Source organism: Giraffa tippelskirchi, chromosome 3 (assembly GCF_054371585.1).
Source record: "Giraffa tippelskirchi isolate mGirTip1 chromosome 3, T2T-mGirTip1v1.2.pri, whole genome shotgun sequence".
In the NCBI taxonomy this organism is placed as follows: Eukaryota; Metazoa; Chordata; class Mammalia; order Artiodactyla; family Giraffidae; genus Giraffa; species Giraffa tippelskirchi.
Window position 1 is genome coordinate 93,141,411 of NC_137277.1, and position 20,513 is coordinate 93,161,923.

The 20,513-nt window shown below is 33.6% G+C and overlaps 1 protein-coding gene across 1 annotated transcript in view; it reads left to right on the forward strand.

Annotated features, from left to right (window-relative positions):
* The window catches only part of LOC145542439 (sodium channel protein type 3 subunit alpha-like), a 180,015-nt gene that overhangs the window by 126,410 nt on the left and 33,092 nt on the right, over positions 1 to 20,513 (forward strand). The window contains exons 15-20 of the mRNA XM_081581249.1: positions 2,537 to 2,881; positions 3,909 to 4,041; positions 5,396 to 5,634; positions 12,186 to 12,359; positions 13,428 to 13,784; positions 15,566 to 16,036. Coding sequence (XP_081437375.1) covers positions 2,537 to 2,881; positions 3,909 to 4,041; positions 5,396 to 5,634; positions 12,186 to 12,359; positions 13,428 to 13,784; positions 15,566 to 16,036 — 1,719 coding nt within the window. The remainder of the gene's footprint in view (positions 1 to 2,536; positions 2,882 to 3,908; positions 4,042 to 5,395; positions 5,635 to 12,185; positions 12,360 to 13,427; positions 13,785 to 15,565; positions 16,037 to 20,513) is intronic.

Genomic DNA, 20,513 nt, shown 5'->3' on the forward strand with positions numbered 1-20,513 from the left:
CAAATAAACCCAAGGATTTGAAACGCCTCTGAAAACATGTCAACATAAAAACATGCAAATTAAAGGCATGTACCAGACACATTTTAGATGTACACACATTCCACACACTCCCAGCCAGTATTGTGTAGACAAACTTTAAGTTTCCAAAGACAATATTCTAACACAGGTATGTGAAGATGATTGAATTGAACCATCTTAGGAATTAGTGTAAGACAAAGCTGGTATTAGGGCTTCCATGGTGGCTCAATGGTAAAGAATCTGCCTGCAGTGCGGAAGACCCAGGTTCAATCCCTGGACTGGGAAGATTCCCTAGAGAAGGAAATGGCAACCCACTCCAGTATTCTTGCCTGGAGAAAGCCAGAGAAGCCAGAGAAAGCCAGAGAAGCCTGGTGGGCTACAGTCCATGGAGTCACAAAGAGTTGGAAACGACTGAGTGACTAACACTTCCACTTTCTTTTCAAAGCTGGCATTCCTCTGAGTGCAGGGTGAGGTCCACCTGCATTAGAATCACCTAGAATGTATGTTTGAATACTCAGATCCCAGTGTCCTGGGGCTTCCCTCATAGCTCAGTCGGTAAAGAATCTGTCTGCAATGCAAGAGACCCAAGTTCGATTCCTGGGTTGGGAAGATCCCCTGGAGAAGGAAATGGCAACCCACTCCAGTATTCTTGCCTGGAGAATCCCATGGACAGAGGAGCCTGGCAGGCTACGGTCCATGGGATCACAAGAATCAGACATCACCACCACCACAGTGTCCTACCCCTGCTTACTGAATCCCAATTCCGAAAAGCTGGGACCTAAAAATATACACCAAGGTTTCAAAACACGAGTGTGGACATAAAAATATTATATTGAAAATTTAAATTGAATGTGAGGAGATTAAAAACATCATCATTCCTTATTATTGAGGGCTGAATGAATGTCTTCACAATGTCTAATTTCTTGATCACTTTGATGACTGGAAAATCAGTCTAGCCACTGTCTGACATGGGGTAGACAAACCTGCTACATGAACTGAGTGTCACGTAGACACAGTCTCAGCCTGGATAAGCTGAGCAGTCATTAATTCCTGTGAATATTTCTAACCAAATCCAAAGGAACAGCACATTTCTCAATGAATACTATCTTTCCAGAATATCACTGAGACAGAGGGCAAAAAATTATTATTCTAGTGCTTTGCAGTCAGGGAAAAGCCATAAAATAAAGCTAAAAATGGGGCATAATAAAATCAGCATGACCTAATTAGGCAGAGGGACCAAAATTAAATTTGGGGGAGTTTGCCTTCCTTATGGTTTTTTATGCTAAAATTACTATTTTTGGTTTTACATTGAAGCTTCATGGAAGAAAGGTAAGGTCTAGGTATATTTCCAGCTGCATGTGAATATGTATGCATAGGTATGTGTATGTATCTACATATGTTACCCAGCTATACAGAGACTTAGAACAGGTCATGAGAGGTCGCTGGGGCAGGGGAAGGGACAGAATATGGGAAATACCATTATCAACAAGGAAAGGAGTAAACAAAGATTCTGCAGGAGACTAGAGATGTTTTTGAAAAATATCATCAAGGCTAAAACAAACAAAGAATTACTTGGTGCTACCGATTTAAAAGCCATTCAAAAAATGAAAGAAGGGACTTCATATTAAATTCTAATTTTCTAGTATCAGAAACTGTCTACTTGATTTATTCATAAATATATGTAAGTTTTAAAGTTTTTAATCATCCAGCTGCTTTTAATAAAATTAAATTGATATTAGAAGGATAAGCTGTCCTCTACATCACCCTTATCGGAGAAGACATGTATTGTTTAAACTAGTGTTAAATTTTAAGTAAGAATAGTAATTTAAACAGCAATCTAGGAATTCTCTCTGCTGTGTTTGCTATGGCATATATTCTCTCAAACAAGGTGAATCATTAGTAGCCATTTGGAAAACTTAGCAAATTTAGAAGATAGCATCATAGATAAATTTTGTGGCTTTTATGCCCATGTGCAAAAGACAAGAAGGTCCAGAAAATAGCAGTAATTTCCTTTTAGAACTCAAAAAAAGAGAATGGAGAGATAATGCCTTTGTTTTTAAATCATTATCCAGAAGAAACATACTTGGTCCAAATATTTTAAATTCAAGCCAACAGTCTCACTTGAACTGTAACTTATTTTCCAAGTTGTGTGCCCTTTCAGATTATAGCATTTAGGAGTGAAACCACCTATATCATTTGTCCTCTCCAGCATCAGGTTCCCCACCTAGGACATTACGATAACAAAATCCACCTCATAGGACTACAGTAAAGATTAAATGAAGTGGTCATGCACTTAGTAAACTGCATATTAGAACTCCTAATCAGATAAATTACTTAAATTTGCATTGTGGTCTTTAATAAAAATATCAAAACATATGTGTTCTCTATAAATTTGATAAACCATGTTTAAGAGCAAGACTATTCTTACCCAAAAGCAAATAGATTCTGCAATATTAAGACTTTCATTAAATAGTTGTGTCCCCTGTCCCCATTCTTTCCTTCCTTGCTCTCTCCTCAGTCTCTGTTAAGTATCCGTGGTTCCCTGTTTTCCCCACGACGCAATAGCAAAACAAGTATTTTCAGCTTCAGAGGTCGGGCAAAGGATATCGGTTCTGAAAATGACTTTGCTGATGATGAACACAGTACATTTGAAGACAGCGAGAGCAGGAGAGACTCACTGTTTGTGCCGCACAGACACGGAGAGCGACGCAACAGTAACGTTAGTCAGGCCAGTATGTCATCCAGGATGGTGCCAGGGCTTCCAGCCAATGGGAAGATGCACAGCACTGTGGATTGCAATGGTGTGGTTTCCTTGGTGGGTGGACCATCAGCTCTAACCTCACCTACTGGACATCCGCCAGAGGTGATAATAGATAATAAATTAGCTACTACTGACATTATACACAAATTTGAAATAATCAAGGCCTGGGCAGTTTAGCCTGTTATACTATCCTACTTCCCCAAAATGAAAGTCCTTAAAAATAACACACGATTTTACTGAATGAAATAAACAATAGAATCTTGAGAACCAATTGAATTGTATGGGACCATTAACTTTCACATGCTTTAGGTTAAAAGAGCCTGGCTTTTAGAGTTTGGGGTGAAAACTCCTATCTGCAAACTCAACACAAAATAATGAGCACTATGACAACCTATTACAGATGTCTTTTCACCCAGAACTGTGTAATAATCTATTCATAGTTTGGAGATTTCATATACTTAAAATTAAATAATTTAATGACCAACATATTGATAACAGGCAGTTTCGGTAAAACTGCCAATATTTACAGTGACTCTAAAATGTTCTGATGTCTATTAAATGACTCTAAAACGTTTTGATTTCTTATAGGATGGCACATGGAAATAATTTAAAAAATCTCAGGAAAGCACACACATTTCATTGTACATCTGTGTTTGTGCATAGAAAAAAATCAGCCCATATCTGTCAATATTTTCAATATAGCCTCAAAGAAAATAATTCAGCCTTAATATTAATATTACATACTACTATTATTTGTTTTGGGGGAAGATTAATCTGATTTTTAATCAATGAGAAAGCTAAAATACTTTTCATTTGAATTAAATGAAATAATATATGATTTATAAAAAATTTCTCTGGAAATTTAAACAGGTAAATTAAAATATGTCTGCAACATAATTGCCTTATACAATTGCATCCAACTGGTAAATTCTTGTTTCAACCCTGTAGGGTATCACCTGTGATTTTCTTTTAAGTATTTATAACTTAATAATAAGTTAGTATTTTATTATTACTTGAAAATTGTTACTTGGGGAAACTGCATGTAGCATGACTTTCCAAAGAAATGCTAATGTTGTGTTGTATTACTTACTGAAAAGGGTGGTTTGAGCCATCAGTATTTGGTTTGCAGGGTACCACCACTGAAACAGAAGTCAGAAAGAGAAGGCTAAGTTCTTACCAGATTTCAATGGAGATGCTAGAAGATTCCTCCGGAAGGCAAAGAGCCGTGAGCATAGCCAGCATCCTGACTAACACGATGGAGGGTAAGAAGGCAGCCATGGGATAGTCAGCTTTCTGTGATTATATAGTTTGGATTATATATAGTTTGGAGAACTATTACTTATTCCCATGGAATTATGAAAGTCAGTTACCCAAGATCAGAACTGTATAATAGACCTAAGTAGATAATATATGGAATACACTGTTATCACATTGATTACAAAACTAATATTGTCTCTATTTCTTTTTGATTCTGGTTCTCATCTGCCGAGTGATTATTTCACCACTTGATAGCTCATCAGCGAGGATTTATCCTTATGTTATATTATCCTTAAGCAATTAGAGCAAAAGCTTCTCTTTTTAAGTTTTGGTATGCAGAAGCACAAAGAAACATCTCTAAAACTTCAGTCTGTTCTGCAGGCATAGAAGTGGTGATGGGTTGAGGAGGCATATGGGTTGAGTTGGAGAAATCTAAACCTGTGTTCCATTTCCACAGGGACCCTAAGAAAAGATCTTTCCTCCATCTTGCACATACACAGAAACCATTACATTCCTTTAATGAAGAGCTGACACAAATATTTGTTGATTTTGACACACAGGAATGGACAACTATTACTTCCTTGTTCATTCATTAAATAAGTCCCCATTTCTTCAACTTTGGAGGACTATTACATCAGTACTGTAATTTTATAAATCAATCAGAATTTATATCTAACATAAATTCTTTAGAAAACTTCAATTATATTTTGTACCTTAGTCTATTGGTATATTAGATATGCAAATGGGCATATATTTCACATATATTTCACCCATTAAATTACTAGTACCCATTAAATTACTAGTACCTTTTTAATAGGCTAAAATTCTGGAAAAAAAATGAGTAAATATGAATAACAGAACTAGATTTGGGGCTTAATCTATATTAAAAAGAAAAATACACTATATCTCGATGTGTACAAGATCAATGCTAATGTGGAGACAGAGAGAAGAAAGGGTCACACATATTAATAAGGATCACAGCTTTAGAAAGTATTCTGAAAAAGCTCTTTCAAAAGAAACAGTAATTGATACATTTAATAGTTCTCTAAAACTTACTTTAAAATTCTGTTTTGGTAAAGAAAATATAGCAATTTAATAACCCATTACCTAATTAATAGGTAATTAAGTTATTTAACTTGGGGCAAAATATTAAATTTGAAGTATTTCTTCTGCTTAAAGACATTTTTCATAAATATTTTGTGAAAATATTTAATGGAATTGTCCTCTCAAGTCTGTTAAACTAATATGAACTTCTGTCCCCAAGTAAAAATATCAATTTTATCAAATAATGTATAATCTACAACAACAGTAATTTGTTTATATTGCTATTTACTATCTCATTCTTTATTGTTTCCCCAGAACTTGAAGAATCTAGGCAGAAATGTCCACCATGCTGGTATAGATTTGCCAATATGTTCTTGATCTGGGACTGCTGTGATGCATGGTTAAAAGTAAAGCATCTTGTGAATTTAATTGTTATGGATCCATTTGTTGATCTTGCCATCACTATTTGCATTGTCTTAAATACCCTCTTCATGGCCATGGAGCACTACCCAATGACTGGTCAATTCAGTAGTGTGTTGACTGTAGGAAACCTGGTGAGTTCATTTGAAGTTTACTTATTTACTTTGGCAGAAATAGGGCAGATAGACCAAAGAAGAAATCCATTTGTGCTATGCAGACCCCCCAGACTATACCCTCTTTCCTCATAGGAAGAAATATCTAAAGGAATATTTAAGGGATTCTCAGGGAAAGGTCTAGAATTCAACTGATATGAATACTGACTGTTGAGATCAACATCTGTGCTGATTGATCATGGTGTTTTACCCTTTGTAAACTTGTTAAAATCTTTACTGTCAATCTTGCTGGAAAAAAACAGAAATCATGAGGTCTAATTCTGGCTCCATAAGCATGCAGTTTTAACACACACAGCTTATGAAGAAATAGTTCTTTGAAGGGAATACATAAAGATTGATTTCTGTGCAAATGAGGGCATAGTTGTTTCAAATTGAACTGCCTAATAAAATCCTTCAGTAGAATTCACACAAAAGAAGAAATAGTTGATAAAAATGCATTTGTAATTTAGCCACACTCTGGTTCATGTTACTTAGGTAACATCTGTATATGTGTATGCCGACATATACATTTCCTCCTTCTACATGAAGAAACTGAAATGGATGAACAAGTGAAAAAAGAATTTCCATAGTTTATTAACCAAGACCTTTCTTTTTGGCACAAGATAGAAACAGAATTCAATAGCTTAAGAGGAAAATGAAAAGACTGTGTCATGAAATGGAAAGAAAAAGATGAATTACCAAACCATGTGAGGGTAATTTTGCAACTAGGCTTCAGGAAATGCTTTAACCAAGCGATTGGATGTAGCCCAATCATTCATTGCATCTTTTGTCTGTAGGTCAGAAAATATGATCACCCATACCTTGTTGGTTCTAAATCTTGTAACCTCTGCAATGGAAAAACATTGAATCTCTTTTTCAGTTCCCGTTTAAAGACTCTCGTGATAGAACTCTGTTTAGCATGGCTTGGATCAAATGCTCGTTTCTGGTTTAACCAACACTGGCGAAGGTAGATTCATGTGAAAATCACAGTTCTGAGGAACTACACAGGTGGAGGATTAATTTCCAACAGAAAGAAAAAAGGGAATACTGGACAAACAACTGTCTAAGTGTCTACTTCAATAAGTGACCTCAACTTCACTGCGTTATTTGTCTCAGTTTAACACCCAGTTTAACACCAGATTCTTGAGACTTTCTTCATCTTTGACACCAGTGATACTGATTTTTTTGTCTGATTGGCTCCTTCATCTTTCCAATCACTCTATATCTCTGCTTCCTTTTCTGGACTTCTCTTCTTTTGCCTATTAGGGCTATGTTTTTCACTCAGTATTTGTATGTACTCAACAAATCTAGGTATTATCTACTCTTATAAGTTGTGTTCTATTTCTGTATTTCCAGCAGTTATAGATTATTGCCCCAGGATAACTTTAAACATCTGAAAGATGATCTTTCTCACAGTTTATTGAAAGCCCTAAAAATTTCAAGTTAGTTTTGTATTACCTCTCGTAGTAGTCTTTCAGTTTCAAAGAGGCTTCCAGCTTCAAAATAGAAACCTTTTATTTCTTATATACAATTTTATATCAAGACCCATTGTTTCCTTTTTCTAGGTATCAATTTTTTTACCTCTATAGCTACCATTAAAATTGTATTTCTAGCACTCTACACTCAGTCTCCTTTCATCTTGCCAAAGTATCTATTGTGTATATTTGTGATTCAACAATCTTACCTGGTTTTTAACACTCCCCCTCTAATCCCATCCTTCCTATGCCACCTTATTTTCCATTGTTTCCTAACCAGTCACCACCAGTCTTCTCAGAACAGCCTTGACACTATAACCCACAAATGTTTATATGTTTATATATGGGAAAGTAGTTCACTGTTATCTACATTCATATTTAAAGTGTCCTGACTCAAATCACTTCATCTAATTCTTCATATTCTTTAAGATCCAACCACAGCTTCATTTCTCTTCTAATATGACTCTCAGTCCATACTGAGCACACTTTTCTTAACTCCTAATGCATTTCTGCGAATAGAACATGGTTGAACATTAAACATTTTCTTGTTGCATCATAATTCTGGCTTTTCAATTCCACTACATATTACTCCATGGCAGAGATCACATCTTCCTTTTCTTTCGTATCTCTCAGAGTGTTTACATGATTGTAGCTCGATAAATAACCAACTGGTTGTTTCCTACCCATAAAAGAACATGGGCTTTGGAATCAGGTAGAACTGGGCTTGGCCTTACTAATAATGTAGCATCTGGACAAGTATGATAAAAAAAATTTTGAGTTTTTGTTTTCTATTATTGAAACGGATATAATAATACTCATCTCCCAGAGTTGTTGTGAAGATATAATGAGATAATGTGAAAACACAACACTTTGCCTGGGCATCTAGCACGTGTTCAATAAACAGCTTCCTTCCTCTTATGTATGCTGTTAACCTTTCTTTGAAATACTGATGGAAAATAGTTTTGTTCTAGCTCTGTATTTTTCCCAGGACAGTTAGGGAAGTTAAACTGTTAGGAACAATTTGGGAAGTTTGTCAGAGTGATGCAGGAAATTGAGGTCTTAAAGAATTTTGATGTTGAAGCAATGGAATACAGAAGCACAGGATAAGAGATGTTGGATTATAGGATGATCAAATGGAAAAGCACTAGACTAAAACACCAAATTTGGGTCCAAGTCCAGTTGTCTGTGCTAAATATCTGATCTTGAAAAAGTCACAAATATTGTTTTCTCATGAGTAGTACAATGTGTTGGGACTAGATGATTTTACATGTCTCTCCTCATGCTAAAATCTATAACTTTGAGTATCAGTGGAGATAATGAGTTAGAGAAGTGAGGTGAAAAACTGATCAGTGGTTGACTGTAGCAGAACCATGGGTAAGCTGAGTTTAGTGTTAGGGACACAAGACTCATGAAGATAGAGAGCACAGGTGACAGGAAAGACTTAACTATTTGTAACCATAAGAACAGGCGAATGTATAAACTGACTGTTACTACTGGCTGAAAGCTCATTAATATTCTCTCTTTCTCTCTGTGTGAGAGAGAAATATTGCTTATATTATGGGTACTTAGCTGACTTTGGATCTATGTTATATACCATAGATGGGTGTTGCATTGCATATTTTGTGAAGACTTCATAGTTTTCTTATTAAAATCAATTTAAAATTTCTCTGGACTATTTTATTACTATTCAAATGATTCCATGCTGCCTTATAAATAAGGAAATTGAGTTTCTGGTTGAATTAATAACAAAAGAATGTGCCACAAAAGAGTTGTGGCACTTTCAGCCTTTACTTAGATAAATGTGTTTTTTGTATCCTTTTTCTGCTGAAGCATATAAAAATTATATCATTTCCCTGTTGATTGCACTGATCAAATTTAAGTTTCAAGAGACCTCAAATCTCTATTGAGTTTCTCTAAGATTCTGTTTTGCTTTTGTGTTTTTTTTTGTTTGTTTTAACCACTATTAAACACATGCACTCATTTTACTGATTCTATAAGCAAAAATCTTCCATTAAACATAGTAGGTTACATAATCCCTTCATCATATAAACATTTCCAACTAACCTGTAACTTTTTCTTCAGGGAATATCGATAGAGATCTGTAGGTTCTACACTGTTTGTTTTTCTTACTGCAACTCTCGCAACTAGAGATTAAAGATTCATAATATCCCTCTATTCTGCTAGACCCAGATGGGAACTTAGAAAATGATACCTGTTCTAAGGATTTTATAGGCTATTTTCAAATAATAGCCTAAAGAAACATGATTAGCAAATTATTTTAATTAAATGGTGTGGTTTAGGATATGAATACAAAATCTTAGAAAAGGGATATAATTCTTTGAAGGAAAAAAATGGCTTTGTTTATTGAAAGATAAAATCATCAGAAGCCAAATTCAAGATCTCACCTATGAAGCTTCTTGCATCAGTGAAGATGTGCTATTTGGCTACCTAATTCCTTTCCTAGTATAAGAGAAAATTGATTATTGTCCCTTACTAACAACTACTAATAAAATTGTTATGTAACAACAATTATGGGTACACCACAATTTCTAATAAAATTTGCTAAGCAATATAATACTGATAGAAATCCAAGAATATTAAACACAGACCTGATGAATCATCTCAATATCCTCATTTGACAGATGAGAGAAAAGAAAATCATAAATGTTGACTGATTTCCCATCATTTTTCTTTAAATATATTTCAATTTCATCCTCCAAAAAAGAATGAACAACAAATATTTAAAGGTACAAATCCAAAAGGCATGGGTATGATAAAACTAAAAGTATTAAAACAAGAAGCTAATAGTAATGGAATGAAAGGAGGCTACAGGTATGTCAAATTCACTACAAAAGAATGGAATGTCAGTCTGGACAAGTAGAGATCCTGTGGAGCAAGCTGACCAATATTCAAACTTCAGCCTTTAGAATGAACATTTCTATCTTTTTAATATATGTATCAACAGAACTTTACTCTCTTAAGTAAATACTCAGTAAGGAAATTTTCCTATCCCTGAATTGAGACCTTAACCCCTAACATTTGATCACAATTTGTTTACTCTTGGCCCAGACTCTCAGGCTGATTCTCATCCCTATCTTTAGTGCTTACACTTTTACTAATTGTCACGTGTCATCATGTGCAATATTAAAGACTTTTCATTAAACAGCTCCTTATTAAAGAAGCTGCTTAGGAAGCCTATAAATGTATTGTCCATAAGAAATTTATCAGCCTAGATGAACTGGCTTTGCAATTTCAATTTGTATGTCCTAATTAGCACTGTATTTATTTTCAAAGCCTAAAACAATGTCTAGTAAGTAATCAGCAATTTTTTATGAATGAATGAATGTCTACAGAAGCACGTAATCCAAACTTTCGAAAAACAAAAAGCTGCCACAGAAGACAAGATATAATTAGCCTAAGTCCAAACAATAAACATTTGATGATTTTACTGTCTTAGTCTTCTCTTAACCACTGACAATGCTGAACTAGATTGAAATGTAACAAAAACAATTATCAATGATTTTTAGGCCCTAAATTGAAACCATTTAAAGAGATAAAGGGCTATGACATTAAACTGCAAATTGTAATTAAAATGTTTTTAAAGAGATGTTTCATGCTATAAACTTCATGATTATAAACTTATAGGAATATAAATTTAAGACATTCCTTTTATAAATTTAAAAGGAATTTAAATTTAAGGGTTTTTAAAATGCAAGACATCCTCATGTCATTTGAGAAGAACTAAAAAGTTCACCTTTATGATTTTCTACAGGAAGAGATATTTACCTGGATTGTTTCTAACTGAAAATAACTAATATGTTTCTATAATTAGGCTGTTTATTTAAACAGTGGCTGCTCTTAAAACTTAAGAATTTATTTTACATTAACCAGGGGAAAAATACTCCAGGGTGAGTTCTTATATAAAATAAAAGAAAAAAATACTTTTTAATGTGCATTATATCACATATCTGGATTTTCATGCACTAAGCTTACTTGAATTATGTTTTACTTCTATTAGAATGAATGAATGATAACTGAAGTTAAGCTATTTTTTTCTGGGATGGGTATTTCCTTTAGGTTTTTCTGTGATTGGGGAAATGAGATGTTAGCAGCATTTACACATGTAAGAGTGGATCAAGATTTCCTTAAATGAGTATTTTAGGAAACCAAATAATCTTGATACTGTTATTTTGATAAAGTTCATTCAAGGTAATGGCTGATTTACCTTGCTAAGTGGTATGCTTTAGTCATAATATGCAGCTTTTATCTATAGTTAATTAAGATAATTGCTTTAAAAGAATTTTTGAAAGAGTAATTTCATAGCTCTTCATGTCCTTGGGTGTCTTAGCCTGTGGTTTTGAGTTAAAAAACAAAACCATTTTCATCCAGCCTCTCAAATAATTTATTAATCCTAATTGTTGGTGTATGCATGCTTAGAATGTTCTCCTACTGCTTTCAATTAAATCTGCAGTTCCTTGCTCTATTTATCCATTAATCTTAATTTTGAGGCATGAATCCAGAGATAATTATTATAGAAACATTTGTGGCAGACTCATTCTTATTTCAGGAATGTTTATAAAATTATAGAAATAAGAATGGTGTCCCTTGAATAAAACAACATAAAAATCAAGAACAAAATATGGTTTTTCCTGATTTGAAGTAATTTTTGAGTGACTTCCCATAATACATAGATTTGTTTTTAATGCCGTATTTTTAAAAAATTGGTTGTGATTATGGTAGAAGCACAGGGTACAAAATAGCTATAAGTAGCTACTAATAATAACTATCAGTACTAATTATTTAATATCAGATTTCAAACATGGACAACGAAATGTTGTAAACTCAGCATCGTCTTGGAAATCTAGCAGATTCATTAGGTAACACAAACCCACTTAAAATACTCCCCACAAAATATGCTAAACTTGTATATCCATTTATCACATTTCTTCACTTTAAATTTTAGATATTTTTACTCATAACAGTTTAATATTCTTTACAAATTCGCTGTGTTAAATGTTTGTCAATGCTTGTGAAGTACTGCTCTTTATGTTACTTTAGGTCTTCACTGGGATCTTCACAGCAGAAATGGTCCTCAAGATCATCGCCATGGATCCATATTATTATTTCCAAGAGGGCTGGAATATCTTTGATGGAATTATTGTCAGCCTTAGTTTGATGGAGCTTGGCCTGGCAAATGTGGAGGGGCTGTCTGTACTGAGATCATTCAGACTGGTATCTGCTTAGACTATGTTTATATTCTATCTTTCACTGGCAAAACATTTATGTTTATATTCTATCTTTCACTGGCAAAACATTTATTTAAAAAATGAATCAGTGTGATTGTTTCTCAAGAATGATGAAAAATGGTTGAAACACTTCATAATTATTAGCTGTGTAAGACACATTTTAAAATACACATGTGCTTCTAAAACTATGTTTTAAATGCATTAAAAATTTTTTGCTTTAAAGTCTATAAGGAAATGCAAATAAAAAGCTTATATCCAATTAATCTTTTTATCAACTTATATTAGTAAAGGAACATGGAAGAAAACGTGTTCCCATCAGCAGTGTAGAAAATGTTATAACAAATTTTTGAATTTGGCAAAAAAAAGTATTTAAAAATATGCAGACTCATAGGAAATTAAGTAAAATGTATATTTTTTAAATTGATGCAAGTTTTTTTATGTTTGGTTAGTTTTCTGTGATAGTGGTTTTCATTCTGTCTGCCCTCTGATAAAGAAGGATAAGAGGCTTATGGAAGCTTCCTGATGGGAGAGATTGACTGAGGGGGAAACTGGGTCCTGTTCTGCAGCCCATGGGGTCACAAAGAGTTGGACACAACTGAGCAACTGAATTGACCTGAACTGAACTTTTTATGTTTACCAAAATTAGTTCATTTACCTTTATATTTTAAATGTCCATTAAAAGTATATAACTCATGCTCAATACTTCTTTTTACTCTCTAAAGTATAGTCAGAGGTGACATTCGTTTGCTAAATTCACAAATGTCTGTAATTAAAATATTAATTTGTTTTTATGGACATATCTGCTGATAAATCAGAAATGTTTTATTTATCATTTCTGAAATATTTTCTCTCTTATTTTTGCATTTAGATGATATTATGATTTGATTTACAATTCCAGTATTATTAACACTTTTTTATGGATTTGAATTAGTATGCTTTGAAATTTTATATTCCTCAAGGGTGGGTCTAGAGTGTAACATACTGATAAAACAATGTCTAACTTTTAAAACTATATTGTGGTTAATACTAAGAGTACATTTTCACTTGACTACAGCTTCGAGTTTTCAAGTTGGCAAAATCCTGGCCCACCCTGAATATGCTAATTAAGATCATCGGTAATTCAGTGGGAGCTCTGGGTAACCTCACCTTGGTGTTGGCCATCATCGTCTTCATTTTCGCCGTGGTTGGCATGCAGCTCTTTGGGAAGAGCTATAAAGAATGTGTCTGCAAGATTTCTAGTGATTGTCAACTCCCACGCTGGCACATGAATGACTTCTTCCACTCCTTTCTGATTGTGTTCCGGGTGCTGTGTGGAGAGTGGATAGAGACCATGTGGGACTGCATGGAAGTTGCTGGTCAAACCATGTGCCTTATTGTTTTCATGCTGGTCATGGTCATTGGAAACCTTGTGGTATGTATGTGTTACAAACACTCATAATTAAGAACAAGATCAGATAGTAGGTGGGAAGGAGGCCTGATGCAACAGACATATCTGGTTTTACCATCAACAACGTAGACTCAAATCCCAGTACTAGGACTCTGAGCAGGGGCAAGTTACTTAACTTCCCTTAGGCTCAAATTCCCAACTATGAAACTGGAATAACAAAACTGAAATCTTGTGGTTTACGTGAGGATTACATGAGGTATATATATCTGTGAAAGTCTTGGGACAAAAATATTAGTTTTCCTTCTTCAAAGAAATGTTTTTAGCATCAAAACTAATTTGTCCTAATTTTATTTTTATGGCTTGAATTATTTTTTATTCTATTATTATTTTGATAAGATAATGATCTCCAGTAATTCTACACTGAAAAAAAGACTATTCTGTGTTGAAATTGTTCTTTACACATATATAGTTCATATTGTTTGTTTACTCAGAGGCATGTGTTGCATATCACCAAATTTTAAAGACAAATTTCAATGAAATCTTAGCTCTGTATTGTAATTATCCAAAAAAAATGGAAGGGGACTAAATATATTTGTCTCAGAATTTGTTTTATTAAAGGAAAATAAATTATTGTAGTTTCAGTTATACACATGTACAAACATTGACCAGATTTAAAAGGCTTACTTTTAGTTCTGACTTAAAGGCACTAATATAGAAGCACAATTTGTATGTTTATGTGTTTTAATGCTTACATTTTTCAATTATGCACTTTCAGAATATTTCTTTATGTCATCATTCTGAACCTTTCCTTTGGAAGTACATATCGAATGAGATTTCTTAAAAAATGGTTTGTGGGATATCTGTGGACATGCAACTTTTTCAGAATTGTAAATAAGGAAGTTCTAGATTCTGAACAACTCTGATACAAAAATAAGGAAATAAACTGGGGTTCTGGCTAAGTGTGTGTCTTCTTACCACGTAACATTTTTTGAAATTCAGTAACTACATTTCAAGCTAAAAATATTCCTATAAATTTTCTTTTGCATCAGTTACAATGAATTATTCCTGTTTTAATCATATTTTGCCAATTAATTGAATAATATTTTCCCTCATGTATCCCAATGATACGCTGAGATTTCACCACATTTTCTGCAAAAAAAAAGGAAAAAGAAAAGTAATTTACATTATATGGGTCTAGCCTAAATCCTGGAATAATTTTAGACTTTTCTCCATCTGTTGAACTATTTGGACACATATACTTCAAAGTATATTGATGGGAAATGTGTTAAACCTTATATAATCTGCCTTTAGGCTGCTCTAAAAGTTTTTGGCCATTGGAATTTACATTTCAAGTATATTGTTTTAATACAATCCATCACACTATTAAATAAATAAATTCATTATTTACACACACAAAGCTAGACATTCCCTAGACAAACTGGTAAAATGACTAAAATGAAAATATCTCATTTTCCCTCTTTGGCCAAAACCACAAAAATGGGATTTTTGTCTTTTCACTAGCAACGCTGAGTAGACACAAATTAAATCTCAGAAGCTCCAGTTTCCTGGTTGTCCTCCATTTGAAAGGAAAATCATTTGTTTTACCATTTTGCTCTTAGAGCAGGTAGAAGATACCAGATTCTTTAAATAGCGTGTGACTAAGACAAGGTGTCTGAAATATAGCAAACAGTCAAGAAGCATTTGTTGAATTAATTTTAGTAAAGAGCTGTGAGTCCTCTGCTTAAACTATTATGTTTACACATATCTCAATATTAATACAGCAAAATTTTCTCTTTTTCTTTTAGGTTCTGAACCTCTTTCTGGCCTTATTGTTGAGTTCATTTAGCTCAGACAATCTTGCTGCTACTGATGATGATAATGAAATGAACAATCTCCAGATTGCAGTAGGAAGGATGCAAAAGGGAATTGATTATGTGAAAAATAAGATACGGGAGTGTTTCCAAAAAACCTTTTTCAGAAAGCCAAAAGTTATAGAAATCCATGAAGGCAACAAAATAGACAGCTGTGTGTCTAATAATACTGGAATTGAAATAAGCAAAGAGCTTAATTATCTTAAAGATGGGAATGGAACCACCAGTGGTGTAGGTACTGGAAGCAGTGCTGAAAAATATGTAATTGATGAAAACGATTATATGTCTTTCATAAACAATCCCAGCCTCACTGTAACGGTGCCAATTGCTGTTGGAGAGTCTGACTTTGAAAATTTAAATACTGAGGAGTTCAGCAGTGAGTCAGAACTAGAAGAAAGCAAAGAGGTAAGAATGATTTTCAAGTTTTTCTTGCATTCCCTATAAAAACTATGTTTTTATTGTTACTTAGAATTTTTATTGTGTTTATAATAGGCATTATTAAAAAGTATATTAAAAGCCACATATACAGTAATGTTGGAAAATTATCAGACATTCTTCTTTTGGAATTCCTTCCATTGAAATATCAACTTTTCACAGGAAATCATCATTCTGAATAGTTAGTATATTCATCTTCTTGATATTTTAAAGTCTGATTAAAAAATATGGCCTTCCAAAAAGGAGATTTTATTTAACACATTCTTTTATACACTACATTATGCTCTTTAGGAAAACAAACAAACCATATTTTACTGATCATTGTGAAAGTGCCATCTCTTTACTTTCTATAATACGTTGTTTTGCTATGATATTTTAATGTGAATGTTTTGTGTAGTTTTGTGCACCTCTGAACCTTTTATTGACTACTGATAAGAGTGTTATTCATTTATGAAAGTTTTATACATATTAGGAAAATAAGAGCAGTGATGATTACATTTTGGCCCAGTCAAGGAAGAACATATTTATAAGGTCTTACAGATTAACCTGGAAATACTAAGAACTATTTGGAAAAACTCCACTGAAGAATTACAGCTGAACTGTAGACTGAAAAGCTATTCTTACTGTCATATTACTACTTATTTAAAAGAAAAGGAAAAAGGAAAGGCAAAGTTCTTCTTACAGGATTAGAATTCACAGGAGTCTATGATAGTAGTTCAAGGCTATTAATCCTCCAATTCTGTGTTGTGGAGAGCAGGGTTAAATTTTTTACTATTACTTATTTATAGAGTTCTAATAAGCTAGTAGAAGGTTAAGTCTAGCACAGAGTTATAAAGACAGGTTTTAACTTGAAAGTATAAATAGTGATACCATAGGAATAAGACAAATGACATCTGATTCTGTGAGCATATTTGCATAGTTTGGACCCTTCTTTTTTTTTTTTTTTTTTTATAAATTTATTTTAGTTGGGGGCTAACGACTGGACCCTTCTTTTTTTAATAACAGTGGCAACAGAATTTGTATAAGTAGCTGACAGTGTCACAATTCACATGCCTTTTTTTCAGGCATTTCAGAGCTTCTGAGATATATTGTAACAGTAAATTTGGAAATATTTTAAGAAAAGGTAAAAATACATACAAAATGAGGTATAATATCCTTTCTCTGAAATCTCACTCAAAGTCTGCTTAATGAGTTCAATTCTAATTTATGTGTTACTCTTTCTGGTAAGATAAGAATTCAGTTCTAATTTTATTTCCCATCACTTGACAAAGATTTATTTAAGAAAATCGTCAATTAGTTAACAAGCATTTATTGAGCACTTCTGTGAACTCAGCACTCTGCTGGAGAGTAAGGGTAAAGGAAAAGATAAAGGAGAGATTCATAATATAACCCTCTTCAGGGAATTCTCAAAATCTTCAAGGGAATTCTCAAAATCTTCAAGGAAGCTTATACTAACTCACAGAATCATTAAAGGCCTATTAAAAAGTTTAATCCTAAAGGACTGACTATAAGACTATAAAGACTATAGGTATTGAGAACAGCAAGAACACAGCAAATTGCTAAATGAAGAGATTAAAATTGAAGTAGGCCTCTAAATGTGGGTCAAATACATGAACAGAAAGCCAAAAGCAGAAACTACTAAACAAAAGCCAGAGTTAGAGTGAGCTTGGTAGTTAGGTGCAGCAGTGAAATAATCAGTATCAATAATGTATTGGTTGAGAAAATGGAAAAATATGTTTGAGCGAGTAAGGTAGTTTCAGATAATACAGTCTTGAAAATCAGCCAAAGAGTTTGGAATTGGCTACATGATCAATAAGGAGCTATCTGTTCTGAAGCAGGTGAAAAGCAATAGGAAAGTGATATTTTAGGAAAATTTATACCATAGTACACTGTCTGAAATGATCTTTCAGGTTTCTAGGTTTATGGGAAAAGAAGGAATTCAACTGGGATACACTGAATTAGAAGTGGGATACTGTGGGAACCACAGCCTGGATGAGCAGTCAGGGTTTAAAAATAGATATGATAACACAGATTTCATCATTATCTGATTCCTTAAAAACAAAGGCGTTCACCACGGAAGTAATTACAAAGAAAAAACAAGGGAAGACTAGGGACAAGACTATCTTGGGCTCAAGAAGAGATAGAAAAGCCAAAGAGTTTGAGAAGCTTTTGCTACATTAATATTATAGGTTTCATCTCACTGCACTCATGGAAATGATATATGTTAATTTCTTTTTACCAAAAAGTTGGTTTCCAGAATACTTCAAAAACTCTATGATGTCCACAGATATCTCAAATGATTGCTTTAGAAGACTACTACCTTATTAGCATATCTTTTTAATAGCTAAAAAATCATAAATTTGGAACAAGGAAATATATCTTTATTTTCAAGCCATTGAAAACATTTTATTATCGGAATAAAATTTCTTTTTTGGGTGAATTTTTTAAATAATCATCTGTCCTCTTCCTAGCTAGTTTTGGGTAAATAGAAACCAGTTACCAAATTAAATTAAATAGTTTAAAATACACAGATATAATAGGGGGGAAATACTTGCAAGTTAACATAAAATCAAATACTTCTATAAAGTTAGGATAAAACTTCAAATTATTTTGCACAGTAAAATTAAATTCAAGCATAAGTTTTATGTGGATGAATTTTTTAAATAGTACCAGAAAAACCTTTAAAAATAATAGTGCAATTCTCACGTATGCTCACACAAAGTTTAAAAGTACAGTTGACCACTGAACAACACAAGAGTTAGGGGTGTCAACCCTGCACCCAGTTGAAAATCCCAGGACAATTTACAGTTGACCCTCCGTATACAAGGGCTTCCCTGATAGCTCAGTTGGTAAAGAATCCGGCTGCAATGCAGGAGACCCTGGTTCAATTCCTGTGTTGGGAAGATCCACTGGAGAAGAGGCAGGCTACCCACGCCAGTATTCTTGGGCTTCCCTTGTGGCTCAGCTGGCAAATAATCTGCCTGCAATGCAGGAGACCTGAGTTTGATCCCTGGGTTGAGAAGATTCTCTGGAGAAGGGAAAGGCTACCCACTCCAGTACTCTGGCCTGGACAATTCAATGGGCTGTAGGGGTTGCAAAGAGTAGGACACAACTGAGCGACTTTCACACCATATACATGGTTTTGTAACTGCAGTTCCACATCAGCAAATTCAGCCAACTGAAGACCCTACAGTACTGTAGCATTTATTACTGAAAAAATTCTGTGTGTAAGTACACCCGAGTAGGTCAAACCTGTATTGTTCCAGGGTCAACTGTACACTGTTTTTAAAAACAAAAGCAAAAATCAGCATTATAGAACAGATTTAGATAAATTCCAGCAAATATCAGTTTTGATCTGAAATCTCTGAAAACTGCTGTCATCGAACACAGGTCACAAGTCAGATTTATATTTATGTTGGCTAGGTTGTTCTTTTTTAATAGCTATAGCACATACACACTCATATGTATACACACAAATTAAAAATAATGTATCCATAAAGTAGCATTTTGTTTTACACTTATTAGTTTTTTGAACACAGGTAGAAAAAGCATATTGGGCTGGGCTTTGGGGGACACAAAATATCTTTTTGCCGACAAAGTGAAAAATCACACAAGTTAAACCTAACAGAATGATATATTTCAAAAGAAAGGAAAAAGAAAAGAAAAAAATTTTTGCAACATTATTTGTGCTTTAAGAAGAGGCAGTAAATTAATCATTAATTTAGATAGTACTTAAAAACTCTATTACTTCCACTCATTTTCATAATAAAGTATATGTAGCTATACCACAGTTGAGGAGAAATGATCTCTAGAAATTTTTAAAAATAAAAATATGAATTGCTATTGTATTATGTAATATAAATTTTATATATGTGTATCTTTCTATGGACCACTAGCATAAACAGACTGGTACAGAAACAAACAAAGCTTTGCATGAAAAAAATTTAAGGAAATTGAAGGCATGGATTTCAAAATAGTGATCTTTTTATTTTGGCAAACTTGGAATTATACCTGTCTTGTGACAAGATTTAGTATAGAATTTTGCTTTTATATTTTTACAGTTCACATAAACATAATTTCTTGACATTTTTATGTAACTATGGATTTTTACAATTTAGTTCTTAAAAGGTTTCATTGTCTTCCTAGGTGAAGGATATAGAATAAATGCTCTTAAGAATCATATGTGAAGTTGAATTCCATAGCACAATCTAGGAATATCATCCTGTGACCTTCACTGCTTACCATTCTTACTTCTCACAGGGGTAAAATCAAGCTGGAGCCATCAAGAATGAAACTCTGGTGCTTTTAAACCAGCCAGAGGCTCGTGTCACCACTTTTACCCAGGTTACCCAAGCAAGTTGTACATGTAAAAATCACTTTCTAAATAAATTTTGACTGGCCTGCATGCTACTCAGCTGTGTTCCTTCCCCTGCCATGGCAAGGAAGT